Source organism: Cyprinus carpio, chromosome A9, assembly GCF_018340385.1.
Source record: "Cyprinus carpio isolate SPL01 chromosome A9, ASM1834038v1, whole genome shotgun sequence".
Classification (NCBI taxonomy): Eukaryota; Metazoa; Chordata; class Actinopteri; order Cypriniformes; family Cyprinidae; genus Cyprinus; species Cyprinus carpio.
Window position 1 is genome coordinate 13,746,962 of NC_056580.1, and position 27,274 is coordinate 13,774,235.

The 27,274-nt window shown below is 36.3% G+C and overlaps 3 protein-coding genes across 9 annotated transcripts; 1 reads left to right on the plus strand and 2 right to left on the minus strand.

Annotated features, from left to right (window-relative positions):
• Positions 1-1,444: 1,444 nt before the first annotated feature.
• On the minus strand, positions 1,445-7,221 carry LOC109095715 (protein mono-ADP-ribosyltransferase PARP9-like). 5 transcript variants are annotated; one of them, XM_042763630.1, is made up of 9 exons: positions 7,088-7,221; positions 4,886-5,805; positions 4,403-4,636; positions 4,094-4,309; positions 3,815-3,893; positions 3,042-3,587; positions 2,795-2,916; positions 2,351-2,507; positions 1,445-2,258 (listed from the first exon to the last, which is right to left on the minus strand). In XM_042763630.1, the coding sequence occupies exons 2-9, from the start codon at positions 5,774-5,776 to the stop codon at positions 1,975-1,977; spliced, it is 2,529 nt and encodes an 842-aa protein (XP_042619564.1). In that variant the 5' UTR covers positions 5,777-5,805; positions 7,088-7,221; the 3' UTR covers positions 1,445-1,974. The 5 variants fall into 5 exon arrangements, with proteins under 5 accessions (XP_042619564.1, XP_042619565.1, XP_042619562.1 ...); XM_042763631.1 differs by lacking the exon at positions 7,088-7,221 and adding an exon at positions 6,874-7,018 and having other exon boundaries at positions 3,824-3,893; XM_042763628.1 differs by lacking the exon at positions 7,088-7,221 and adding an exon at positions 6,874-7,018.
• LOC109095944 (protein mono-ADP-ribosyltransferase PARP14-like) lies at positions 7,094-16,923 on the plus strand. The gene is made up of 17 exons (XM_042763624.1): positions 7,094-7,293; positions 7,509-7,612; positions 7,698-7,731; positions 8,823-9,056; positions 9,185-9,412; positions 9,495-11,770; positions 11,998-12,231; positions 12,313-12,534; positions 12,664-12,742; positions 12,911-13,057; positions 13,199-13,261; positions 13,415-13,591; positions 14,143-14,349; positions 14,508-15,173; positions 15,328-15,470; positions 16,087-16,261; positions 16,374-16,923. Exons 1-17 carry the CDS (start codon positions 7,110-7,112, stop codon positions 16,652-16,654), a joined length of 5,454 nt encoding a protein of 1,817 aa, XP_042619558.1. The 5' UTR covers positions 7,094-7,109; the 3' UTR covers positions 16,655-16,923.
• LOC109095942 (extended synaptotagmin-3-like) lies at positions 16,906-27,190 on the minus strand. 3 transcript variants are annotated; one of them, XM_042763626.1, is made up of 24 exons: positions 26,959-27,188; positions 26,468-26,799; positions 25,397-25,438; positions 25,122-25,256; positions 24,928-25,004; positions 24,722-24,791; positions 23,876-23,965; positions 23,717-23,772; positions 23,043-23,163; positions 22,754-22,930; positions 22,583-22,665; positions 22,450-22,498; positions 22,190-22,279; positions 21,941-22,003; positions 21,743-21,802; positions 20,481-20,552; positions 20,271-20,357; positions 19,962-20,111; positions 18,963-19,322; positions 18,778-18,878; positions 18,554-18,685; positions 18,356-18,461; positions 18,190-18,239; positions 16,906-17,603 (listed from the first exon to the last, which is right to left on the minus strand). In XM_042763626.1, the coding sequence occupies exons 2-24, from the start codon at positions 26,783-26,785 to the stop codon at positions 17,564-17,566; spliced, it is 2,529 nt and encodes an 842-aa protein (XP_042619560.1). In that variant the 5' UTR covers positions 26,786-26,799; positions 26,959-27,188; the 3' UTR covers positions 16,906-17,563. The 3 variants fall into 3 exon arrangements, with proteins under 3 accessions (XP_042619560.1, XP_042619561.1, XP_042619559.1); XM_042763627.1 differs by having other exon boundaries at positions 18,778-18,875; positions 18,960-19,322; positions 26,468-27,190; XM_042763625.1 differs by having other exon boundaries at positions 26,468-27,187.
• Between the last annotated feature and the right edge of the window lie 84 nt (positions 27,191-27,274).

The window sequence follows — 27,274 nt, forward strand, 5'->3', positions numbered from 1 at the left end:
AAAATCAAGACCTTGTAAAAGAACATACTAGGACCCCTTTAAAACACACAATATATTTCTACAAAACAACCGGAAATCGAGGGGTTATGACATCATTGGCAGGCGATACAATGACACTATGGACACGGTCTGTGTCACTAGTTAAAACTGCTTATTTCTCTGGATTTAAACATTCTTCAAAACATTTGGGATAATGTAAGTACACAAGTCAGCAAAATATATAACGCTGGTGTAGTGTTTTTTGGATATTTCAATAAATAAATCTTACATATTGTGCCTTTAAAGCTCAAAGTCTGCACTTCAATTTCATCCTGATCTTTTCATTTTAATTTTATTCTGGTGGCATATAGAGCTAGAATTTTGAAAATTATGTCAGTGTCCAAATATATATGGACCTCACTGTATGGGCGTTGAAACAGCATCTGCTCATTTGTGACTACAGATCAGCTTGTGCTGGTTCAGTAATGTAACATTTTGAGGCAAGAGAGACAGATGTGTCTTACAAACACATAGTTTAGTTATATCACTACCTCACATAGTATGAGTGGATAATTGTTTTAACCACCCTATAAATTTGTTAATTTCTGAAAGTCCCGGACCTTTACTGGATAGTTTGATGATGGTCATGTCAAGTATAGACAAATGTTTTATTCTTTGGTATAGTGTGGTAGCGCAATCATGTACTCAAAAGCACAGAGTGGTCTAAATGTGAATTAAATGTAAACGTTTACTTGTTTAGAGTATTCAGTCTAGAATATGATCCGATCTGACCAGCCACTGACTCATAAATAGGGTCAGACTACAGCAATAACATTCTATTGGAAATATACTTTTATGTAGCTTTGTGTTTTGAGACCCTTTGGCTCAAGGCCTTGTGACAAGCAAGATTACTCTTTTCTGTCATTCATGTTTCATGTGTCTGGTGAGTTCAAGGTGATGTGACGTGTTAGACCTCTGTTGGCATCAGCTTTCTTCTGGAAAAAATTATATGTGAAATAATTTATCATGACATTCTGTACGGAACAGTATTGAGAAAAACTGAAAAATTATATGAATCAAGCTATATTTTTAAGTTTCTTTTTACTTAGTAGAATGAAAATTTGAATTGTATTTTAATGTTAAGGTTTTTTTTTTCTTTTTTGAAAATGGTGGTATCAGTATTGCAGTCTCAATATGTGCTGTTAAAATCTTAATTTACATTTACATTTATGCATTTAGCAGATGCTTTTATCCGAAGCGACTAACAGTGCATTCAGGATATATAATTTTTACCAGTATGTGTGTTCCCTGGGAATTTGACCCTGATGTGTTTTATCTTATTTTATGTAGAGCAACTCTTACATCACAAATGTTAAATATGTCTTGTTATATTTCTGTAATAAATATTTTCTAGTCTATGAAAAGCAGTTTATATAAATCATAATAAATATGTCATCATGACAAATTTTTGTTGAAATTTGGCATTTATTCGAGTCAAAAGAATAAATGTAATTCAAATCACATCACATGCATAAGAAGACCTTGATTACTGATAAAATAAACAGTTCATTTGTATGACATTCATTAAGTGATTAATTTAAACATAAACCTACCAGAAAACCCTCATGTGCATTCTGTTGTAAACAGCTGATAACTATGAACTTTTTACAAGAAAACCTCTACTATTTTAATCTAACACCAATGTTGGTAAGTGTTTTTATATTAAAAACAAAATTTCATGTAACTATGTTAAAAGTAGCAAACAACAGTAGAGCAATTAAGGCAAGACCTGTCAGGATTAGTCTGAAAGAAAGAAGAAGCAGTTCAAAGCAAGTTACATAAAGGTTTAGCACATTAAAAAAAATCACTGGCATCTATTATCATCACTAATCCAGTAACATGTGATTTAGACTATTTATTACTAAGACCTTTATTCCTTATTTGTGCAGTTCAGTATTATTTGTGTGATAACATTGTTTTAGAAGTTCATGTTTTTCACATGGCATATCTGGCATATATGATCAGGTATTCAGGTAGAGCTTGTTGACCGCTGAAGATTATATGTGTCTGCCCCATGTCAGACAAGCTATCATAACGATCCAAAGGGTCTGCTCTTAAGGGAGGGGGCAAAATCAGTTGTGGAGAACCAATCGTGTTTCTCCCAGTGAGAACCTGGGCCTGAATGATATAGATGTACTGCTCATGTTCCTGCTCATTCCACAGCTTCAGGGCTCCATCCACTGTACTGCTGAAGTATATTCCACTGCCATACTTTTGCTCTAGAAATCAAGGAAAACATTTTAAACAAGAAATGTCTTCAGAAAAGAACACAAAAACCTAATTATTCTGAATGACTTCACATTTATGTTACCTGCAGGAGGGGCAAACTCTTTCTGAAAGCCTACTCTGCAAATGAGATCACAAAACTGAGCTGACACACGCTGGTAGAGCCGCTTCGGCTTGTCTGTCACTCTCTGCCTATTCATTTCGAACAGCTGTTTTAGCACAATGTTCTCTAGCTTCTCCATCTGTAACAACCAGTGCAACCACATGCCATTACATATTTTTAGTATCACAGCATCATGCTAAACTTCCTCATTGCTGCCTTTGTGTGTTATAGTTGAACAGAGGACAAAAAAGCAAATAAAAATTACATGGACATTAAGAAAAATATTGCTTGTTAGTCAAATTTTTGCTTAACATACAATAGCTGCTCTATAGAAACATGAAGAAAGCCTACAGTGATGTTCTCTCAGAGAAAATGTATATGTATATGTATATAATATATAGCATTGTTACTGGGATTGCAGCTTACCTTTACAATAGTGAGCCCAAACGCATCAGTGGCATTCCTTGCTTCTTTTTCAATATCATTCGAAGTCACAGGAACTCTTTTATAAAATGAATCGTTAAAGGACTTGAAAGGAGCCAACAGGCCTATGTTGTAAAGGAGAAAAGATTATGAGACATGAACTTAACATCAGCACTATACTAAAAAAAAAAAAACTATTAATCTTTTATTAGACTACAATTTATTTACAGTTTTTAGTATTTGTACATACATGTCCTTTCCACATTTCTGCTTTTCCCATAGACATCAACCAAACTCTTGGACATCAAGTTGACCTTGTGGTTATTGACCACATGGTTCTCATGCCCTGCCAGATAAGCTTTCTCCAAAACTGCACTGATTTCAGGTGTTTGTATCCAAGGTACACCTTTACAGCTCCAGCGAACCACAGAATACAGAATGTCACGTTCTTCAGCTTGGGCAAAGTCCTCCTGGGCCTTACAAAGCATGGACTCCACCTCAATTGCTGCACAACTGACATCTGAAGGGTTTCCAGTGATGATTATTCCACCATTACCATTCCTGAAGAACTCCTTGATGTGAACATGAAACTTTGTTTGGAGAGTGAGGAGGTTTTTATGGTCTCTTTGGTCAAGATATATGACATGGTTATTCTTTATTATCATGTTATTTGATGGGACTAGCATATTAAATGTCCATGATTTTGCTTCTCTCAGAGCTTCTGTGGAGTCCCTGGGGATTAACTCAACAGTGGGTTTTTCATCTGCTGTCGTTTCTTTGGCTGCGGAACCAAAGCCTGAAAACATTTGAGTGATTGTAACAACATTTATCTCAGTACTTTTCATGAGTATACATACATACACACACATATATATATATATATATATATATATATATATATATATATATATATATATATATATATATATATTATTGCAATCCGGACAAAAGTGTAAAACTATGAAAGCAGGAACATTTTTAGTAAATATGAACAGTATATTTTATATATACTTCATTATATACTTTTCTCACTTGTCATGTAATTGCGTACTTCTGGGGACATTGCCTCTCCTTTCCTCTTTTTCATCTCATTTCCGAAAGCCTAAACATTTCAGTGAAATCAAATATATGAATTTTTTTTGAAAAAAAATTCTACTGAATTGCTTTTGTGCATGATTCATTTTAAAAACTGTGCTGCACAAAATATTTATGCGGTGGATGAAAATAAAACATGATGAGTATAGAAATACTAAATGAAGGCTCAAACACTGAAAAGCAGAGTATATAATTAGCATATATCACCTCCATCATTCCATTGTCCTCTGGAAACACAACTAAATTTACATCTAGTTTCTTCTTTGTGTTCCGTTTGGCAAATTCTTCCACAGCATCTATCATAATTTTGGCAACCTCCCCTTTCTTAAAGCCCAGATTACCAGTACCAATAGCTGGGAAAGAGATGGACTTGTAATCCGAAGCAGCTTTCTTCAGACTATCCCATATCACTTTGTAAAGAATCTACAGACAACAACAAAAAGACATACTGTTTGTATTAAGACAGTTGGGACAGATCAGATTGTGTGCTAAATTACTGATAAAAATAAAATCTACCTGTTCAGCCTTAGACTCAGACCTATGCGTGCATACAGTATGAAAAACCGCTGAGCATTTCAGATTATATCCATTTGTCGCATAGAGATTAACTCTTGCCAAACTTGGGGTAGTGTGTTTTTTTTTGTTAATCTCATCTTGAATCTTGTTGCCAGCTTTCATTAAAATTGCTCTTGAAATCAGCCCCTGGGACAAATCACAGTTTGGTGCTATAGTATTTACAATTACGTCAACCTACCTATTGAATCAAACAAAAAAAAAACAAACAAAATAAATATCTAAAAAAAATTCCCCAACCCAAACCATCCAACCAATTTTCATTTGTTCTTACAATTCCATGGATTATATCAAACACACTTTTTTTTGAACTTACTCAAAATTATACAAAACCATTGTGATCTTATAAATCTGACTGAACTTAAGAGCTTTGTAATTGATCCCTCTTCTTTTTTTCTATGAGTACTAGACATCTTTCAATCTTACCCTTTCCTCTTCAATAGACCCTTTTTTAAGACGCAGTGTTATGTTCTCAAACCGCAAACTGCTGCATGAAGAGGAAGTCATGGTCTGGTTTTGGCCTTTCACAGCCCCACTGTACGAAGCAGAGGTGCTGGTCGGATATAAAATCGTCCTAGTGGCTCTCTCCATTTCTTGGACTGTGGGTTCATCATTATTGACCAGATGGATTTCTACGTTCTCGCCTCGAAACCCTCCATTTTCATAGAAATTTTTTATAGTATTAACAATAATGTTTGCACAGCAATCTCTTGGAAAATTGAAAAGGCCAGAACTTAGAGCAGGAATCGCAACAGAGGTAATGTTTTGACTTACAACTATTTGTAGGATACTAATGACAGTATTATATAACAAGGGTGTAGCTCGATCGACCTCTTTCTGGGATGGATTTTGAGGCACTTTGGGACCCACAGCATGTATGATATGTTTACATGGGAGTTTTCCAGCAGAAGTGAGTACAGCTTCGCCTGTTTTCACTCTTCCATATTGCTGTATAATATCATCACTCCATTTCTGGATCATTGGTCCCCCACACTCACTCAGGGCTTGTGCTAAACCTCCTCCATGATTTAGCTTCTCATTAGCTGCATTGACCACAGCGTCCACTTTATGACGTGTAAGATCATCTTTCCAGACTGATACTTCAACTCTGCTGGACAGCTTTGTGGAGTACCTCATCTCAGCACTCAAGTCACCACTTGTGTTTCTACCAAAGGAACCGGCCTCTTCCACATTGTGAAGAATAACGGTGCAATTAAATTTTTCTTTAACAGCATGGCAAAAGGCACTTTTACACTTTCCTAGAATGGCAGCCTGTCCTGCAACCAGTGTCAAGATATTCTGTTCTTTGTCACTCATGGTTCGTTGCTTCCTCAGGACACAGACCTCTGTGGAAATAAAGTATTGATCATCATACAAAAATATTTGACCACAGATTCATTAGTCAAAATATCCTATTGGAATGTGTACAGGATTTCTTTTGGGATTTCTTACTTAATTTAAAAACAATGCTAAAGCATACTAAAGAATAAAATAAGATGCTAATAGGTTAAGTCAAGGTTATTCAAATCTTACCCTCGAGGGCCAGTTCACTGCAGAGTTTAGCTCCAATCCTGATCAAACTCACCTACCTGTGATTTTCTAATGATCCTGAAGACACTGATTATGCTCAGGTGTGTTTGATCAGGGTTGGAGCTAAACTCTGCAGTGAACTGGCCCTCGAGGGTAAGATTTCAATAACCCTGGGTTAAGTGATAAGTTTTTATTAAATTTTTATAGTCCTACTGAATATTGTGAAGTGATTATTGAATCCCTAATAGTTGTATTGGAATAACATCTTACTAATGGAGAGTTCAAAGACATGACATTGAGAAATACATGAGTTTCAAAATCCTAAATAATTTTCTTGAAATTCCTAAATAAATAAATAAATGAATCAATGAAAGTAAATGGTGACTGAGGCAGAAGAAAGATGTCAAGCAGGTTTATCCACTTTTACCGCACAACTCGAACAAAACTGGACCATTCCGCATCCCAAAAAAATCGATTAACAACACACTAAAAATAAAGCGAGTAAAACTAGCCTATAGCCTACTATAGTTTAAGTTTGCATTGATGTAAAGCATTTTATACAAGGAAGCGTAAGACCGTGTTTGTAATGTTGAAACACGTCGTCATTTAGGACACAAGAAATCCTGATCGCTAAGGTCCCCAGCAACATGTAACGTTAACGTTAGCCTAAATGAAGTAGCCTCGTTTTTGAAATTACAAACAAATCTTACGTTGGATTTGACAAACTTCTGTCAAGACAGGCACGTCAATGACTGCCAAAAATCACATTAAAAAGTTGGAAAAATATAACATCGAAAGCAAAACAGTTGCGCGACCATAATGCATTAAATGCGCACATAGGCTTTAGCTACTAAATAACCTATTACGAGAATCTGTTCACTCACCTTTTTACTTTCTATTCTGCAATACGTCCTTAATTTTACCAAAACAGAGATGGTTTCAAAGTTTCGAAAGGAAGAGACTTAAGCTATATAAACGGGTTTCTGCTTGAAGCTGCAACGTTTTTTTTATGTTGTGAGAAACCCCGCCTGATGCATGACCATATACAGAGAAATCAAAAGTGAAAGTTTAAGTCTTTACACTGAGTTCAACAAACACCTCAGTCACAGGACAGGCAGAAATGGCTACTGATGAGTTCCCATTCGCTCTCTGTGTGGAGGGCCAGTGGAACACACACATTCCCAGACTAAAAAACAAACTTATCATCTATTTCCAGAGTAAGAAATCCGACGGAGGCCACTGTGAGGTGGAATACCCTGTTTCTGACGGACAGACAGCAACTGTTCGATTCAAAACAAACGAAGGTAAAGCTGCCTAAACTTCTATAACTGGTACACGCTACATCATGTGATGCTTAATATTAGAAGTTTTTTTTTATTATAGCTAGCTTATCTCAAAACATATTATGGAGTTACGGTGGGAGGAGTCCAAAAAAGGAAACTTAACATTTGTTTCCGTTAAGGTGCAAATGAAAATTAATATGTTTGTTCACTCATATATGTTCTTATGTTTGTCTCAGTGAGACAGCGGGTTCTGAACAAACAAACGCATGAGCTCAAGATTGGTCAAAAAACTGTGAAAATGACTGTGTGTCTTCCGTCATCAGAGGCCTCTGTTCCTCATGTGAGTATTCAGTATAACAACCGAGTAACGTACGTGGACGGTTCATACTTAAACTTGGAGTAAAATCTAAGTTTTGTTTTCTTAGGAAGCAACCTCTTCGGCCAGCATTATCACAGCGGGTAAGTCATCCGGCTTCTGCTGCCCTCTGCTGGATATATTCTGTTCCGCCGCCACACCTACCACCCCAAATGTGCTAAACTACCAAATGTGCTTCGTGGTAACATTTACAATAATTGTAATAACCACCGGTCTCGAGATGAGGGGGGTGGCATCCCCCTGAGTGTCCAGAAGAATGCAGGGCTGTTCTGAATATCAGCACATAAATATGTTAATAATTTTATACAACAGTCTACAGTAGACTAGAGCAACGAATGAATCTGTTTTAAACGAATCATGTGAGCCAATGATTCAACGGTCCATTCACATGTTTCGTTTCTAATTGAATCATCCGGTTTTGAATGAATCGTTTGATTTGAATGATTCAATAAATCATTTATTAAAACAGGGATTTTGCTTCCACCTGTTGGCGGATTTGTCATCTTTATTTATCCATGACAGTCCTAAACCAGCCAAGGTGCCAGCACAAAAACACATTCAGCAAAATATATTGTTTAATTAGCAGTATTGACACAAATTTCTCCATTTCAGGTCCCAGAAGGAAAATAAAGCTTAAAAATAATAGTTAATTTTTCATTAAATAAAAATCCTTTTAGACAAATTTTGTAATCATTGTGTAAAATTAGCTACGGGACAGGTTAGATTAAGATACTTTGAAGAATGTGGGTAACCAAACAGTTTGGTCCCCACTGACTCTGACAGCATTTTTTTTTCTCTAATATGGAAGTTACTGAGGACCAGCAGCTGTATAGTCACCATACTTTGCTGTATGTCACGTCACTTATCATAAACGTGTATGCCCTCATGGCAGGAAAATACTAGTGGAAGAGAGTAGAGAAGTGCATCCACACACTATCAAATGAAGTATACTTTGAAATTATGTGAATTCAGCTGTACGCATTTGCATCAAAACTGAAGTATACTTTGGGTTATGGTCATTTACATGATACCCTAGCACAAACAAGATACCCAAGCTTAATACATGTTAAGTGTTAAATTATAATCCTGAAATTAATTCAAATTGAAGTAATTCTACATATATTTGTATCGGCATAGTTAAAACTTTTAAAGTGAATAGTGTTTTTACATTCAGGTGAACCACAGAGTGAAGAAGAAAAAGAAGAGAAGGTGGAGCCACCTGAGGAAACGGAAGAAGATACAACCCCTACATCAGCTGTAATTGAAAACATCCAAAACAGTGGTCAAGAGTTTCTGACAATGCTAGTGGAAAATGTGCTGAAAGGATCATCTGCTGAGCCAAACGACTTCAGCATTGAAACAATACCAGAGAGTAACTGTGCTGTGGTGACATTTTCCAAAAGCAAGTGTAAGTCATGGGTTGTATCCCACAGTACAATGTGCTCTTCAGATGTACTTGCAAAATATTAGCCTCTAACTCTGTTCTGAGTGTCGATTACCTTGCTTTAATTTCCTGTTACTTATTTCATTCCATAGATGCAGAACATTTCTTTGTATCCTCTCCAAGCAATGGAATTATTAAGAAGAAAAACATGAAAGTCAGATTGCTTGAGAAGACTTCAAAAGTGAAAGCTGAAGGATTACCTCCAAACTCAAACTCTGACTTAGTCATGCTGTATTTTGACAAATTTGCAGAAGTAGAGGATGACGGGGTAACATTTGAAACCGATCAGTCAGCAATAATAACCTTTACCAATCCTGAAGGTACATAAAGTAGTAACATTTGATTTATCAGTTGAATTTAATTTTGACAAATGCATAAACTGAACAATGTGTGCTTTTTCAGATGTGCAAAAAGTCCTCAAAGAGCAACATCACCTTAAAAAACAGCCTTTCAGAGTACTGCCATACTATGAAACTCTACAAACAGCTCTATATGGCAAAGACAGACCCACCCTGAGACTTCCAGAGGCATTTATTGAGAAGATTGATAGAACTGTATGGCACCACTTAAAGGAAAACAGGAAATCTCTGGATTTAGTCACGCAAGCTATGTCTAGTCATTTTTGTGAGATGGATTTTCAGACCTCAGCAGTGAAGGTCAGTCCTTCTCAGTCCCTACTTAACAATGGTGTGCAGACAAGAAAACTCCTTCATACATGGAGAGAAAAGGCCCTCTCTCAGTTTTTATCATTAATATCTGAGTTTAAATCCACTGAGTTCTGCATTCAGAAGGATGCGTGGACAGAGATACAACATGAAATCCAAAAAGCAGTAGTGGGAGATACTGTCACACTGGTTCCCTATGTGGATGAAGGAACAATAACTGTAGCCGGCCTGAAAGAAGATATGAACAGGATTGAGGGAATTCTGACAGAAACTGTTGAGAGAGTCACCCAAAGAATCCAAAGGGAGAAGGGCAGTGAGACGGGTGAAATCTGTATGACTCCATCCATTTACAATCTCGTTCTCCGTGATGGTCTGGAGCAGCAAATTTGTGACAAATTTCCAGAATTGAACATTACATACCATGTGCACAGCCAAAAGTTAAATTTCTATGGTCTAAAACATGAGGTGCTGGAAACAAAGAATAAGATACTGCAGGCTGTTCTTAATTTGATTCATAAACCAGTTGAGCTACACCAATCTGTTTTAGATTTTCTGCTTACCAAGGATGTAGAGGAAATGACCAACAATTTGTTTTTTAACAAAGGAATCAATGTGGCATTAGAAGCTGATGGAAAGAGAGTTTCGCTTGTTGGGAAAACAGACAATGCCTTGAGTGATGGTGAGAAGCAATTGCAGACAGATCTGGGTCATCTGAGCTTCAATGTAGAAGATCCCAGTGTTCTAGGAAGATCTGACTGGCATGACCTAGTCTCTCACATAAAAAACACTGTCACAAATGTCACAGTACAGACAACTGTCAACCAGGTGGTGGTTTCTGGCTTTGTAGATTCCATTAACGATGTTGAACAAGAGTTACATAACTTTGTTCAGGAAAACTCTCACTTTGAGAAAACTCTGAAGTCTCACAAGACTGTTGTCACATTCATAAAGGATCATAAAAAGCAGGATTGGTTTGAAGAGGTGAAAGGTAATGTGAATGTGGACTTCAAAAGTGAAGACATTGTGATCAGTGGCTCAAGGCTTTGTGTCTCTAAGTGTGTGGTTCTGTTTGAGGACTTGCTTAGATCTGTGAATCACTGCACCATGAAAATAGTTAAACCAGGTGCAAAGAGGTTTTTCAAGGAGAAAGAGTTAATGTGTGTTACATGTGCCAAGACAAATATGAATTGTTTGGTTCAGTTACTAGCTGAGCATGACCACCCACATGACACAGTTCAATCACTGATAATAAAACCTGTTTATCATTATAAAACACATGGAGGAATGGAGATTACAGTAAATAAAGCTGACATTTGCTCGTTTCAAGTGGATGCAGTGGTTGGTGGATGCAAAGAGAACCTCCTACTGGATGGAGGTTTAGTAAAGGCCCTCTCAGATGCTGCTGGTCCTAAACTTCAGAATGACTGTGACCAGACTGTCAAAAGACGGAAGTTGAAAATAGGTGATGCTGTTCTCCTCGATGCAGGAGGGCGGCTAAAATGCAAACATGTCATCTTAGCAATAGGACCTAATTATAATTCTTACAAACCTCAAGAGTCTGAAAAGCTCCTGAAAAAAACTGTGAAAAAGAGTCTGAATTTGGCAGATGAAGAAAGCTTCCAGTCATTGGCAATCCCAGCCATTAGCTCTGGTGTATCTCGTGGTGGTTTCCCACTGGACCTTTGTGCAGACACCATAGTGAAAGCTATAAAAGAGTTCTGTGATTTTGTTGAAGGGGACAATACACTGAAGAAGATTTACCTAGTTGACAATAATGATAAGACAGTTCAAGCTTTAGAAGCAGCAGTGAAGAAGGTTTATGGGGTCAGTGCGCTTACACACAGCATGGCATCTGTAACCAGTTCAAGCAGCCAGAAGCAAACCCAAAACCAAGCAAGTTCTTCTCCAAGCCAACACCAGACTGCCACACTCTTTCAAGGAGCATCACAAAGTTTTCAGACAAAAGAAGGTTTAACCATCACCCTTATGAAAGGAAACATTGAGGACACAACAGTGAGTTCAATATCATTATACATCATTTTATTTGGTGTCTTACTTTTTGTTGACGCTCATTTTCTATTTGAAAGGCCAAAATGTCTAGCGATGTATTTGAGAGGATTTTATGTTTGTTTTACTCCAAAAGTTTTAAAGGGCCCTCCACCTTTTTCATTTTGAAGTACGGAACATGATTTGAGCTGACTATCCATCTGTAAGTATCTGCTTTTTTTTTTTTTGTACAGATGGACGTCGTTGTGAACACTCTCAGCAGTGACCTAAATCTCAGTGTGGGAGCTATTTCAAATGCCCTTCTCAAAGCAGCTGGTCCTCAGCTTCAGGTTCTGCTCAATCAGCAAGTCACAGGCTCTGGCAAAATTGGAGATGTCTTTGAAACTGCAGGTGCAAACCTGAAGAACAAACTGGTGTTCCATGCTGTTGTACCACACTGGAATCAGGGACAAGGAAATGAGCAGAAGGTTATACTCATTGATTGATTTTTGATGGTTGGTTGTTAAAAAAATCTGTTTTATATAAATGTCTTTATTTTCTTTGAGTAGGTGCTAGAGGATATCATGGATAAGTGTTTGAGTCTGGCAGAGCAACGTCAGCAGGGCTCCATTTTATTCTCTGCCATTGGCACCGGAAACTTGGCATTTCCAAAGCCACTGGTGGTCTGCACTATGCTGGACTCAACCCTCAAGTTTAGCAGTAAAAGAAGTTCAAAGCATGTGAAGGAAGTGGTGTTTGTTCTTCACCCCAAAGATACACAAACCATTCAGGTACAAGATGTATGATGTCATATCAGTCTTTTTAGATCCATATGAAATTCCACATGTACAGATTTTTGACACTTAGTACAATAACAATGAGTTATTTTCACTTCACTAATACTATGTCACCCACAACAGGTATTCACAGATGAGTTTAGCAAAAGGTTTTTGGGCCAGTCTGCCCCAGCAAGTAACCCCACACAGCCACAGAGCACAGGTGCCCAAAACTTCACTTTTTCTTACCCAACTGTTTGTGCAGTCACTTCTAACTAACTGATCTCATTGTCGTTTTAAGTGAATTAATGAAGTCAGTCAGTTCCCCTTGATTATGATACATTTCCTTAATGTTTATTTAGTGCTGTTGTGTTTTGCAATGAAATTACAGGCCCCTTCTCAAAGGTCACAACGAAATCTGGGATTCATGAGACTATTGTGGGAGGAGTAACACTTCAAGTCCTGAATGGTGATATTACTTTGGAGAAAACTGATGTCATTGTGAATTCCAGCAATAAAGAGTTTACACTGAAATCAGGTAAAGCTAATTCTGATTTAGTAGAAGACTGTTAATGCTTTTTATATGTTGCCTAGAATTGCTTGCTGCTTCATTTTATAAGATAAGAATAATATTTGAGTTGAAACAGAGAAAATAAACTAATTTTATCTCAAATGGTTGGTGTCTCAAAGGCCATTTTGGATAAGGCTGGTCCAAATGTAGAAGCTGAATGCCAGCAACTCGGTGAGAAGCATGTTTTTTTTTTTTTTATTCCAAGACTAAAAATATTTAATAAGAATTAAATAATAATGAAATATTAATTAATTATTTAATAATCTTTTGACATGCTCTTAAACTTTAGCATGTCTTATAATTCTAGTTTATGTGTGTTGCCAGGGGCCCAGACTAACAGTGGACTCATAATGACGCAAGCGGGGAATTTACAGTGTAAAAAGATCATCCACATTTCGGCACAAAACAATGCTGTTGTGATCCAAAATAATGTTAAAAAGGCACTGGAAATGTGTGCCAAGGAAAAGTTAACCTCCATTGCATTCCCAGCTATTGGTACAGGTGAGAACAAACTCAACAAGACAAAAAAGAAGGGGGAAAAAAAGGGATAGTGTTGTCGATCTTTATGTTAAAAAAAAAAGAATGTCCTTACATATGAATGCAATATATGAATGCAATTTGTAGTAATGTTAGGATTTTTTTTTTTTTTTTTTTCATTTTTGTTCATTTGTTTTTCCTTCTGGAGGATCAGTGAGTGTTTGAACCTAATGTAATAGTTGCATATGAGTCTCTCAGTCATCCTCAGTGTGGAAAGATGGATCTCAATATCATACACTCATTGTTGGAAAGGGTTCAAATACACAAAAATGGTGGAAAACCAAAGAATTTGTGGTACCTGAAGGATTTTTCTGTAGAAAATGCATAATGTCAAATTGTAGATTAGCACTATAAATAAATAAGTAGTTATTATAATGTAATGTACATTATATATATTTTTTAACTTTACGTTAATTTTGGCAGCCCTAACTGAAACAATCTTTATATTGTCAATGCAAATCTTTCACTATAACCATGAACATGTATTTTAGTCATGTGACGTTTTTTTTTCCTAGGACAAGGAGGGTTGTCTCCAGGTCAAGTAGCAGATTCCATGTTGGATGGTATCCTGGACATGATAAGAAAAACTCCCCAGTCCACTCTCAAGCTGATCAGACTGGTTGTGTTCCAGGCCCAGATGCTCCCTGAATTCCTCAAAAGCATGCAGAATCGAGAAACTGGACCTGCCAAACAAGAGCAGAGTACCTGGTCAAAAATCAAAGGTATGATGTCATTCCACCTCAATTCACAGAACATGAGCACCCTTTCATTCCATCATTAACATTCATTAATAAAACAGAATAGTTCAGGAATGCATTCACAACAAAGATATAAAATGGACTCAATATATTTCTCTATTCCAATTTTATTTATTACACAGCATACGCCGCTAATGTTAAATCCCTCTTCACTGGATCTTGGGAGAAAGAAATAAAACAACAAGGTGGCAAAGACTTTGTCATTGAAGGTGTGCAAGTAGATCCAGTATTTTTTTCTATCTGTGGACCATCACAAGCAGATGTGGACAAAACAAAGCTTTTCTTAGAGGATATGATCAATCAGGAACAAGTGTTCGAGTCCATCACAGACACAGCGATACTTACCTTATCAGATAAAGACCAACAGCGAATCCAGGACCTGCAAAGCACTATAGATGTGACTATAAGGCTGGAATACAAAGCAAATAAAGGTTCAGAAGAAACCCCAGGACAGGCCACACTGATAATACAAGGTCTCAGCCGAGATGTTCTAAAAGCCATTCAGGAAATCCAAGACATGCTCAAAGCAGCCAAAGAGAAAGAGACACTACAAAAAGAAATTGATTATACAAATGAGCTTGTTGATTGGCAGTATGAACAAGGTGGGCAATTTAAGAATTTTGATCAACGTACAAATTTTGATTTGGAAAAGGCCCTTAGTAAACAAGCTACAGACATCAGAATTTCCTTCCAAGGCCAAACTTACCAGGTCACACTGCCTGAGGGTCCAGCAGTGTGCACCACTGGTGGAAACCAGATGAAAATCAGACGCATTGACAAACTGAAAGGTATGTAAATGTAGTATAATTTATCAATACGAAAAACAAAACAATAAATAATATAAAAATGAATTAAAATGAATAAATGTAAAAAAAAATTATATTGTTATAATGGTGTAGATTTTACCATCGTATAAAATAACTAGATGTTTTTCTCCATTAGCTACTGAAGATATTCCACAGCACTGGGATGCAATGGCACATGATGAGTTGTGCAGAAAGTTTAATTTGCAACCAACCAGCACAGAATACCAAGACGTAATTGGGCTCTTCAAGACCACTTGTCCTAACAACAATGTCTTGAAGGTATGCGTTTCATTTTATTGTATGGTATTGTATTGTATTTATTTATTAATTAAATAGTCTACAGGACTGAACATTGCTAACTAAATCAGCATATTAGAATGATAAAATTCAGCTTTGCATCAGGGGAATAAATTATATTTTAAAGTATAATAACATAAAAAACGATTTCTGTATTTTTGATCAAATAAGTGCAGGCTTGATGAGCATAAGAAACTTTAAAAAACATAAAAAATCTTCCTGATGCCAAACTTTTGAACGGCAGTATATTCTAGGGCTGTCAGAAAATTTTTTTCAATTTGAGTTGAATTGCATAATCTAAAATTCTGGATTAGCATTAGCATACAGGACTAAACATTACTAACTAAAATGCCTTTCTCTCCTAAAATATTATTTTTTGTGTTTTCTGACCAGTTTATTATTTATTATCAATTTTAGAGGATTTCAACCCATGGTTATAGATAGAATTTTTAGGGTGATTGTAGGTGGATCTAATTTTTTAATTAGACAGGCAGTGCAATACATTGTAAACGGCCACGAAATAAACACATGGCAACATCACAGACAACCAAGTTTCATACGTGTAACCATTATGGGATTGTTATTTGTTTTTTTGTAGATTGAACGATTCCAGAATCCTGGCATGTGGAAAAACTACCAGAATAACAAAAGAGTCATGGAAAAAAAGAATGGTCATCAAAATAATGAGAAAAGACTCTTTCATGGAACCAGTGAACTGACTATCAGTCACATCGAAAAGACTGGCTTTAATCGCAGCTATGCAGGAAAAAATGGTAAAGCATTTTCTACAATCATTTTAATATTTAAACTTAATATTTCATCATTATACTTGATTTTAAGTGTTATATTTATGTGTTGTTGATCTCTTAATGTTTCTTGTTACAGCTACAGCATATGGAAAAGGCACTTACTTTGCACTCAATGCAAGCTACTCTTCTAGTAACACATACTCAGTGCCTAATGCTCAGGGACATAAGCACATGTACCTCTGCAGAGTCCTTACGGGTGATTTTACTACAGGAAATTCAGCTATGTTTGTGCCACCTGCAAAAAATGCCAACTGTGACCCGTACGACACGGTTGTGGACAACCCTAATGCGCCGACCATTTTTGTGGTTTTCCGAGATGATAATGCTTATCCTGAATATTTAATCACTTTCACTTAGTCACTGAAGATCATTCATTTTAAACATTGAGGCTGAAGATTTGATCGCATCAGATAAAATCGAGGTTTTTAAATGTAACTTATTGCATCATTACATTTTGAAAGGGCTTCAATTACGAAAACTGCACGTGCCTTATAATGAAATCATTTTCTGCTGTTTCTACAAATTTGTTAATCCTGGTGATATTTTCACTAGATATGCACAAACAACACAATCTTCAGGCAATGTAAACAAACTGCTCTTCAAATAAATATCTTCAAAACTTCTAATTCTTTTATTTTAAATTCTTACACAACATACAACTGACACTTTTGGCATTCAAAAAAGTTTTTAGGCACAATCAACAAGTATATTTGCTATTCCACATCTACGTAACAAATATAAAAATAAATCAGGTTACATTTCTCATTTGACCAGTAAGTAGACATATTAAAGATATATTGGAAAAAATAGATCTTGGGAATCTTGAATTCCAATATAACAACCAGAAATAATACTTTGTGTTTTAAGTTTTAAAATCATATGTGTCTATATACTTGTCTTCATATTTTATTTATAAAGAAAAACTACAAATCTTATATATACTTGGACAGAAAGACTGACCAATTTTGAAAGCCAGATAACCTTCTGTCATGTCAAGAATTACTGTATCACACACACACACACACACACACACACCAAAAAAAATGATTTATGTGAAAATTAATGTAAAAACTGACAGTATGGCATGAGGTCAATATCAGCAATGAGACACAAAATGTTGAGGGAAATATTGTGTTGAATTAGGAATTATGTATTCAAATCACCAAGTCAGTGTCTCATCTAAGTAGCTTTCAGCAGGTAAAAATAAAATGATGAGCAAATAATAAATTTGCTCAGTTATTTTGTGACTAGCTGAGCTCAGTTCTCCTAGTTTGTCTTCTTTAACCCGGGGAGAGTGAGCTCATACCTGTTTAATTACAGAGAAAAAGTTACACATAAGCATACATCATCTGCAAACTTAAACGTTATAAATGAAAGATTCAGCTGTGCAACAAGAGTATATTAGTGCCTGCCCACCTTTTCAGTGGCGTGGGTTCCAGAAGTATTTTTTTCTGTTCATTTTCACATAAGGATTTTTAAAAAAGTATTAATTAAAGCATTATAAGTCATGAACCAAAACAACCAGCCAACATTCCCTGTGTTTCATGGGAGTGGGCATTCCCTGTAAGCTCTTTTAGTGCAATGTGCTGGCCGTGACTCTCTGACTGGTGGAATTTTTTCAAAGCAGATTTGCTAATTTAGTATTTCACCATAAATTTTGTTGTTAAACATGACTATTTTGAATAAGAGGAAATAATGCACACAGATGGTTTCAACAAAAGCATATCCCATCAATAAACAACCTCTGAGCTCACTACGCTCTTTAAAGCTTTTTAAGTTGTCATTAAAAATCTATTTCCCTATGGAGAAAATGAAGTTTTTACTTCTGGAATCCAACTGTTGCACTCTAAAAACCACAAAAAATCTTAGCTGACCACATTTGCTGTACTTACCATTCTGTGGAACCCTTGATGAGATCCATTTGAGACATATCGATCCAAACCTTTTGAAAAAGAATTAAATGAAATTTGTCAGGAAATGTCCCAAATATCAGAAAATGCTTTTGATATGTTTTTTTCTTCATTTATCCAAGTCAATCCATGTTCTTTATCTACTTACCATTCCAATCTCCTTGCGCTCTCTTTTGTAAAGCATTTTATTGTTTTTTACAGCAACATCCAACTTTCTTGTTCTCGCTTCCTCCATTGACACAGCAAACTCAAATCTAAGAAGAAGAGTTATGTTAGAAATCTTTGAAACATTTCCAACAGAAGAAAACAAAATACTTGTTTTTCAAGAAGTGAAATATGCTCTAACGTCTCATTGAAGACAGGGTTCACGGTCTTCTTTTTAACTGAAGTGCGCTTGCGGTGCTTCCACGTCTGATCAGGCAGCAGATACATACGGACGTAAGTATCAGAGCCACTCTCGCTGCAGGAGAACAGATCCCTAAGTAGAATAAATCATAGTTCTTATGATTCTTTGATCTGTGATAGTTACAATGATTACAAGTTGAATAAAAATAGGGATAAGGATCTTACTTGCAGCCGCTGACAATCACAATGAGTCGCTTCCTTAAGGTGGCATAACGCAATGTGAGTTGGATCCGTCCAAAGCTACCCTGATGATTCAAGATGGCCTCAATGAACATATAAACTCATTGGTTAAATCTGAAGTTTTTTGTAGGACACAACATTTGTAAAGTAGCAACAGATTGTACCTACTCTGGATAAGAAGCATTGTCCGTTAGATCAAAGCGAGAAGAATCTATCGAGTTCTCCGACAACAGGCTGTGGGAATCAAAGCGACGCATATGACTGGGGGTGGAGGGGCTTGAACGCAGCTGCTCTGTGCCCACGAAAGTGCTTCGACGGTAGGGAGTATACTCCGCTTGGAGTTCATTGTAGGAGCTGACTGAAGATGGCATAGGGGCAGGAACAGTCTGTGTTCTGGAGAGTGGGACAGATGAAACAGGCACTTTTTCTTTCGGGACGCTCTGTACAGGTTGAGCTGGAACTGGAGTTGGAGGCTCAGGGCGATCTGGTGGAGTGACAACCTTTGCTTCCTGTTTCTCCAACGTAAGAATCTAATTGAGACGACAGGTATAATGTCATTTTTAACCATTATCCCAGCAAATATTATATAACATTATAGTCATTATTATAGTAATTTGTGTCTTGATATATAAAGGAACACTTTAATATATACATAAAATGTCAGCTCAGTGGTTCTAAACTGGTTGGCTGTGACTCAAACTTCTGTTCTGATTGGGTTGTGGATGGCAGGATAGCAAAATAAACAGACTTATGAGCTTTTAAAATTTAGGAGAAAAAATATTTTTGCGACACTTCACAAAAGGCTAGATTTGTTAAAATTAGTTAATGCATTAGGTAATATGAACAAACAAACAAACACACACTGAACAACAATTTTTACACCATTTATGAATCTAGGTTAATAAATTGAAATATACTACTGTTCGTCTTTAACTCATGTTGATTATAAATAAATTTAATTTTTAATGCAAATTGTAATGTTTTATTATGAATCTAAGTATATAAATGCTGTAAAGTTCATTGTTATTTAATGATAACTAATGTTATTGCATGTAAGATAAAGGTAAAGTGTAAAGATTTTATTTTTTTTGTATGACAGATTTAGTTTGTGCTTGTGAAATCCAGGTGCTGAAGAAAATAAAAACAGCAGCTGTAGTTCACTCACTCACCCTGAGAACAGCTTTCATCTTGATCTGGCTGTTGGCTACGGAGCGCTCAAGCAGAAAGCGCTGGTCCATGGTCATGTCAGATACATTGAGCAGCCGGACCAGTGGCAGAGTGAGTTTCCCCAGCGAGGATTTCTTCTCGTGTTCTTTAACCTGAGGCCACAGGGAAAACGAAAGAGAAACAATTTTCAATTTATTATATAATAATACTATGAGTTTGTTATAGTTATCAAGCCTTGTGTATGGAAGAACAAGAATAATTTCTTCTTCTTTAATATTGTAAAATGGGTTATGGTTTTAAGACTGGTTTACCTCAACATTCAACACTTGGTTATTCACACTGTGCACAAAGAATGTGAAGCATTCATCATAAGTTGGGTCTTTTGAGGCAAACACAACCTGGCAGAACAAATACAAACACAGATGAAAACACTCCAGCTTCTAAATTTCTGATTCATTGAGTTTGAAAACTGGGAAATAGAGTGGATTAACATTAGAATTACACTCCAAAAAGTTAAATACCTTGCTTTTTTGACTTTGCTGATCAATGGAAAACTCCACATAAGAGTTAGGATCATTAGTTCTTCTGGTAAGCTGCCATTTAAAATGGACACAGATGGAAATAAAGTTTATTAAGGTCATAGACACATTTTGATAATGTATATTCTAGATAACCATTAGATATGGTTCCCAAATTTTTAACTCCAATAATTTGTCATGTTCATGACTTTTCCTTGACTCATTTGTGATTACTGGATAAAAAAAAAATCTAAAGCATCTATATAAAAAAAAAAATCCAGCACAGATTTCAATTAATGTCAGGTACCAATGCTTGGAAATTATGTATTTAAACAATCATGCATATTAGCATAGAAATGTCTCTAGTGAAACAAAATAGAACTGGTTGCAAAGCAATTCATAGATGATTTAGCTTGTAGCGCATCAAATACCACATTATGAGTCATTCTGACAGCGGCAAAAAAAAATTGACTGAGAATGTGTGCAGGAAGTGTCCTGACCAGCAGATTACTCCACTGATATGTTTATTATCAACTGACACTGAGATGATATTACAATTATGAAACTACGACACTATGAAAAAGACCAAGAAAAAGTCCTAATGTTTCACCCTTTTAATTTGCATGATGTGTATGCGGTTAACGTGATCATTTTCATAGTTGAACCTGTGGTAGAAGCCAGTTAAACAGGTTGCTACAAATTACAGAGAAGCAGAAACTAAAACCTGTGCCTTGACTTTATCCTGCTTACAGCTCAAACGCTTTGATATAATCTCTGGAATGTTCTATATTCAGTGCAAGATGGCCTTAGGCCGCATTCTTAATGCATGAGATGAATAAGAGATGAATTTTTTCACCTTGTTTTTGAGGAAGTCTAATATGCAAACTTTGGCTTAGAGGAATAAATCACTCAAAAATGACAAATCAGTCATTATTTACTCACTGCCGTAAAAGGGCAAAATTAATTTACATTTCAGATTGCTTCTCACACAAACCTATCATATGGCGTCAGAAGACTGCTTTTAGTACTGTATGTGGTATTTTTATGGTGTTTATAGTTGTGTGCACAGAGCAGGGGCCGGGGGGCCTCAAACCCCTGCCACTTTAATCACAGATGCTAAATCCGAGCTATGTGCCTTCAGACCGAGATTTGTACCGAGGGGGAACTGACCCACCCCCCCCAACCAAAATTTCTAGCCAGGAAGACTTTATTATGTGCTTCATTCTTCCCACATAAGGTCAAGGACAATAGTGACCATTTCTTACCCGAGCTTCTTTGGATGGTTTTCCATGCTTTTCATTATGGGTGAATTCACGATGGTCTTTCTAAAGGCAAAGAAAAATGGTAAGAAAGAAAGAAAGAAAATAAAGAGAAAAAGAAGGAAAAGGTGATATATCACACAAATAACACTGTGTTTGTGTTATGATAGGCTGACAGTCTTTTAGATGTACATGTATACTTACAGGTAGATTAGAAGCACTGTCCAAGTATACTGCCAACATGGCACAAGCGAGCCCATCACTGGTCTGAAAGGTGAAATTGAATTAAAAAAAAATGCATTAAAACACCTTTACATTCCATCCAGTAAAATTTTATAGTTTAATATAATGTTCACATCTGGTCACATCACAGCAGGTATTAAACCATCTAGCATCTGATAATTTAGCATCTAAATTATCAACACTATTTTAATGCAAGAAATACAAGCTTTCCTCCTGCAGTAGTGCTGGGTTTGTGTGCAAAGAAAACCATTGCAATTTCATATGTATCTGACCAGTCTCTATGTCCTCCAGGGTGAACCACTGAAATTCAAAAACAGAACTTGGTGAACAACTACAACAAAAATTATATAAGTTTTATATTATCTCATAGTATTTCTTAGCACTTTTTCAATGTACAGAGAAATTTCAATGAATTCTTTGTTCAGCTATAAGTTAAGGGGCACAACAGTTCTGATCTTTCTAAAACTCACCTCATCTATCTCTCGGTCTTTTCTCACATCCCCACAATCCAGACTGTACCTGTGGCAGACAATCCAACATCTCACACAAAATCACATGAAATGGGCAAAATAACAACCATGATCTGAGCATACTCCTCATTACCTGCCCAAAAAGTCATCAGCATCTGTGTCTTCGTCATAAAGTTCCAGCTCCAACTCTTGCCCAGGAGCTTCATGAATGACAAACTATTTAAAAAAAACAGATATTAAAGAGATCTCGATTTCCCATGTGAAATGACTTTATCCAGACAGATTGAGGACTTCTTAAAATTACCTCATAAACTTCATTCCATCGTGGATTCAAAGTTTCTTTGATGGTCTTTGTTTTGAATTGCTTGTTTCCGACCCTCAGCACAGTATATGGATCTGACTTGCCCTTTACAAGTCCCATCATGAACGTGTCTTTGGCTACAAGATCACGGGCCTCCAAAACATGGACCCGTACAATACCCTAAAGATGTTCACATAGTGTAACTTATTCTGCATTTTGAAAACAAACATGCAAAAAGGTTGTTTTTTTTTTACTGATTTTGGCAGTGGGAATCAATTATCCCAAGTCTTACTCGAGGAAGAGGAAACTTCATTTGATCAACCTTGACTTGATCAATCAAAGGGAAGCACATACGATTGGGCAGAACCATGAGAGAGGCGATGACATCCACAATGGCTGATTCTGACAGATGACTAGAGAGTAAACAGAGATTTCGTTTTACATGCCAAGAAACACTAAGTATCACGTTTGATTTATTCATTGAGATAAAGGAATCAAATATCCCTGGTTTTCTAAATGGCTACTAAAATTTGTAGCTAAAGATTTTTACAGGTAAAATCTGTCCTGGGTGAAAGGATATACAGGTATATGGCTGATTATTATAGAGATTAATAAGTTCACAGACATTTCATATGTTATAAGATATATAATATTCATGGCAAATGAGGAACAAAGAGAGGCTTAACATTGTGTCAGAAACACCAAGTAATTTTTTTTTCTAATTTAAGGACATCTTTAATCTTCAATCCTATTCTATTTATCCCTCCCTATACTGGAGGCTTTCACGTTATACAGATTTGTCTATATGTAAACTTATATGTAAACAAAATTCCATGTCCTCAAGCAGTTTTGAACAAGGATGGCTAGCTAGCTAGCTAGCTGTTTGGTAAACAACCAAATACAACAAATGTGCATTTCAACCGTTTATTAAGTGACAATCAAAATAATTAAAATCAGTGAACATACCTTAGTCCAGGACCATCCAAAACATTAGTCATTCCAGTCCAATTGACTTGCAGAGCCTGGAAATTTAATTTAAAATGTTCATGTTTTGCTAACGAATTCATGACACTTTTGTTATTTTTTATTTTAAACTTGCCAATTGCATGTAATGTCCATACTCACGGGTCGACGAATGAAGAACATGGTGACTCCACCTACAAGAGGTGCCTGGCCAATCAGAGGCTCGAGAATTACTCGTAGCATTCCTTGAAGCTGAAAGAAAAAACAAACACATTCATAGTTCCTGTTTTCATATTAATTAACTTTTTTAATACATTAACTTTGCTGTGCTGTGGGGACTCAGTAAGGGCCAGTAAGGTTAATTTATTCATTTTATTTATTTATTTATTTATTTATTATTTTTTTTTCCTTTTTTCTTTTTTTTGAAGGAAATGAATACTTTTTTTCAGCAGGGATTCATTACGCAGATTAAAAGTGACAGTAAAGACATTTATAATGTTACAAAAGATTTATATTTTAAATAAATGCTATTTCTTTGAACATTCTGTTAGAAATCTAAAAAAAAAAGAAAAAAAAAAAAAGAAAAAGAAATCACTGTTTCCATGAAAATATCAAGCAACTTTTGTTTAACACTGATAATAATAAGAAAAATGCTTCTTTAGCACCAAACCAACAAATTATAATGATTTCTGAAGGACCATGTGACACTGAAATCTAGAGTAATATCTGCTTAAAATATTGCTTCAGCTTTGCCATCACAGAAATAAATTACAGTTGTTTTCAATTGCAATAATATTTCACATTATTACTACTTTTATTGTATATTTGAGTGAATAAATACAGCCGTGGTGAGCATAAGTCTTTAAAGACTTCTCACAGACCCCAAACTTTTAAACGTTATTGTGACAATCACAAACGTGACCTTGCCTGATATAAAAGGCAACTCTTAAATATCAACTGAAGAAAATACCATCTATTGTCATTAAATTCAATTATTTTTTCACTAACCTGAAGGCCTTTGACTCCTACTTTGATGGCTGGTTTAACATCTGCATCAATGTCTACATCAGCTTCATAACTACAAGAGATGATAGGAAAGAGAGCCTTAAAACATTTCAGGAACATATATGGTTGCAAAACCCCACATTATATCAGTCATATATGGGTTAGCAAGATAATCTGGTGTCAAAATGAAGTTCTGTGTCACAGCTCACATAATGTTGAGGTCAAGGATGACCTCTCTTGTTTCCAGCTCATGTGTGTACACTCGTATCCCTGTAATAGTTGGAGCCTGAAATGCAAAAACACAATTGTAAGCTCTTATTTGACTGCTGAAATATTTATAATAGTGGGCTACTGTGTTCTGTTGGCAGTTAAGGGTGCCGAGCCTCAGATTCCGAAATCATACCTTCTGTCCCATGTGAACTTTAGTAAAGGTGAAGGTCTTCAGATGGGGGCTGGATGATCTTACAGATGGCTGAATGTTTTCAATGAGAAGCTTTTCCATGTACATGCCAAAGAACGGCCACGCTTGCTGAAGAATCTACAAACATGCAAATTTATTACAGACATGCATTAGCAGCCAAAATACTGAAATAGTACAATTTAAACTCCCACAGGCAGACAAATTTATGAGATTTGCCAGCATATGACAGGTGCAAAACAACATTTGAGAAATCTTACCTTGTTGATCCAAGCAGCCTTCTCAACATCTGTAAAGTGAATCTATCAGGGACAAAATAAATAAATAAGGAACAGAGACAAATAATACATTTTTCACCACAAAATTAAGGTTCACTTGTCTAGAAATCAAAAGCACTTGCTTGCAACTTGCTTAAATATAATTCACAGCATATTCCATATAATTCTATTTTCCTTTCAGTTTTTTATGAACCATGGATTAGATCAACACCTAAAAAGTTAAGAGGACTCAAGGGGCATTTTTTAATTTTATTTTATGGTGTCATGATATATGGCCTGTAATCTATTATATCTAAATCAACTGTGAAGATCAAAGATGTGATATCACCCAGATATTTTACATAGAAGAAAATAAGCAAACTGACAACTTGAAACAGCTTGACTATTTTTGTCACAAAGAGTTAAAGGGATAGTTGACACCAAAATAAAAATGGTTAAAAATTTAAATATGCTGTATCTAGCATTCATCCCCTATCTAAAGGCAGCACATCTCCTGTGTTTTCCAGAAGAAGGATCGTCATTCTGGTTTGGGATGACATAAAGGTGAGTAAATGATGGCAGAGGTTTTTTTTTTTTTTTTTTAGGAGAACTACCCCTTCAGGGTTATACTGGAGTTTGTAAACATGAAAATCTTGAGAATTGTAGCAACATAAAAACTGGATACTATAAAATTTAACTTTGCAGTTCCAATAAACAACATCATCCATTTTATATATTTCTTTTAACTTTAGTACCACATTAAAGGGTGTGTCAGATTCTTGTTTTAAAGTATGAAGCGCTGGGTATTTTAATTAAGAAAATCAAGCTGACACCTTTGTGTGTGAAGTTCCCAAAGCAATACAACAAGAAGCCACACCCCTTACAATTCATTACCATCTAGCATTGCTTGGATACTAAGCATCTATATATAATCAAGTAGCCTACAGTAGAGTGTTTTCCCAGCAACACACTAACTGGTTTACATCTTTGCAACAACTTAAACTATATGTTGCACAGATCACTTGATTTAACTTATTATTCCAGGTCAGTAAAGATGCCAAAAAGTCCACCCACCCAAGCTGGCATGTTCATGGCTCTGAGTTCAGTGCTGATCACGTCCTTCTCGTTTTCCAAAAAGTCAATTGCTGTATCGATCCTCTGATCTTTCCCCCTGCGGTTGTTTTTCCACATGGTCCACACCAGCATGCTCAGAAGAATCCAGCTGATGCTGAGTCCAAGCGAGCCGGTCAGGTATACAGGATAGCACAGGACAATCGCTCTCATCATGAACATCAGGAACTCCATGATCAGCTGGTTGACATCCTTTACACTGAGTCCTGGATCTCCAGTAGAGATGGAGGGCTCTTGACCCCCACTGACTGCAGCACTCATTGTGATTCTGGAACCTGGTTACTGATTTAAACGTAGAAGTAGATAAATAGTAGAAGCCTGAATTCACATCAGAGACGATGCATCGCCTGTTGTTCTTTGTGCTGGAGTTGATTTTCCAGGCTATCTGAGATCCCATCCAACCATCAGATCGAAAGAGTAAACAGATCGTTTACCGTGACGCGCTCAGCATCCCCGGTGACCCGTCGTGTTCAGTTCATCTCCATTAAACCAACTGAGATTGTTGAGGCTCTCTGGCAGGTTTTGCGAACTTCCGTGTTTCCTTCCTATCCATTGGGTTTTTACCTGCCAGCCTCGAAGTAGACACGCCTAAATTCCACCCTTTTCTATGTTATTTCTTAACTTAATAATTGCAAATTGAAAGCGATCTGTTAATGGAAGAAGCCTAGATGAAGACGAAGTCGCATTAAATAGTGGCTAAAGCAGAGAGAGTGGTCGAGATTCACTGCAGGGCGATTTTTTCACTTGGAT

Bases quoted from the DNA above. Each gene is read 5' to 3' on its own strand.
- LOC109095715 (XM_042763630.1), bottom strand. From the start codon at position 5,776: ATGAGTGACAAAGAACAGAATATCTTGACACTGGTTGCAGGACAGGCT. The intron at 4,637-4,885 runs GTAAGATTGAAA...TTCAATAGGTAG, and splicing joins GGTCTATTGAAGAGGAAAGG to GTTGACGTAATTGTAAATAC. The intron at 2,508-2,794 runs GTAAGCTGCAAT...TGGTTGTTACAG, and splicing joins TTGGGCTCACTATTGTAAAG to ATGGAGAAGCTAGAGAACAT.
- LOC109095944 (XM_042763624.1), top strand. From the start codon at position 7,110: ATGGCTACTGATGAGTTCCCATTCGCTCTCTGTGTGGAGGGCCAGTGG. The intron at 12,535-12,663 runs GTACAAGATGTA...CACCCACAACAG, and splicing joins AAGATACACAAACCATTCAG to GTATTCACAGATGAGTTTAG. The intron at 13,058-13,198 runs GTAAAGCTAATT...CTCAAATGGTTG, and splicing joins AGAGTTTACACTGAAATCAG to GTGTCTCAAAGGCCATTTTG.
- LOC109095942 (XM_042763627.1), bottom strand. From the start codon at position 26,785: ATGAGTGCTGCAGTCAGTGGGGGTCAAGAGCCCTCCATCTCTACTGGA. The intron at 23,164-23,716 runs GTATGTTCACTG...TTTACTCTCTAG, and splicing joins TTGGATGGTCCTGGACTAAG to TCATCTGTCAGAATCAGCCA. The intron at 22,931-23,042 runs GTAAGACTTGGG...GAACATCTTTAG, and splicing joins TGAAGTTTCCTCTTCCTCGA to GGTATTGTACGGGTCCATGT.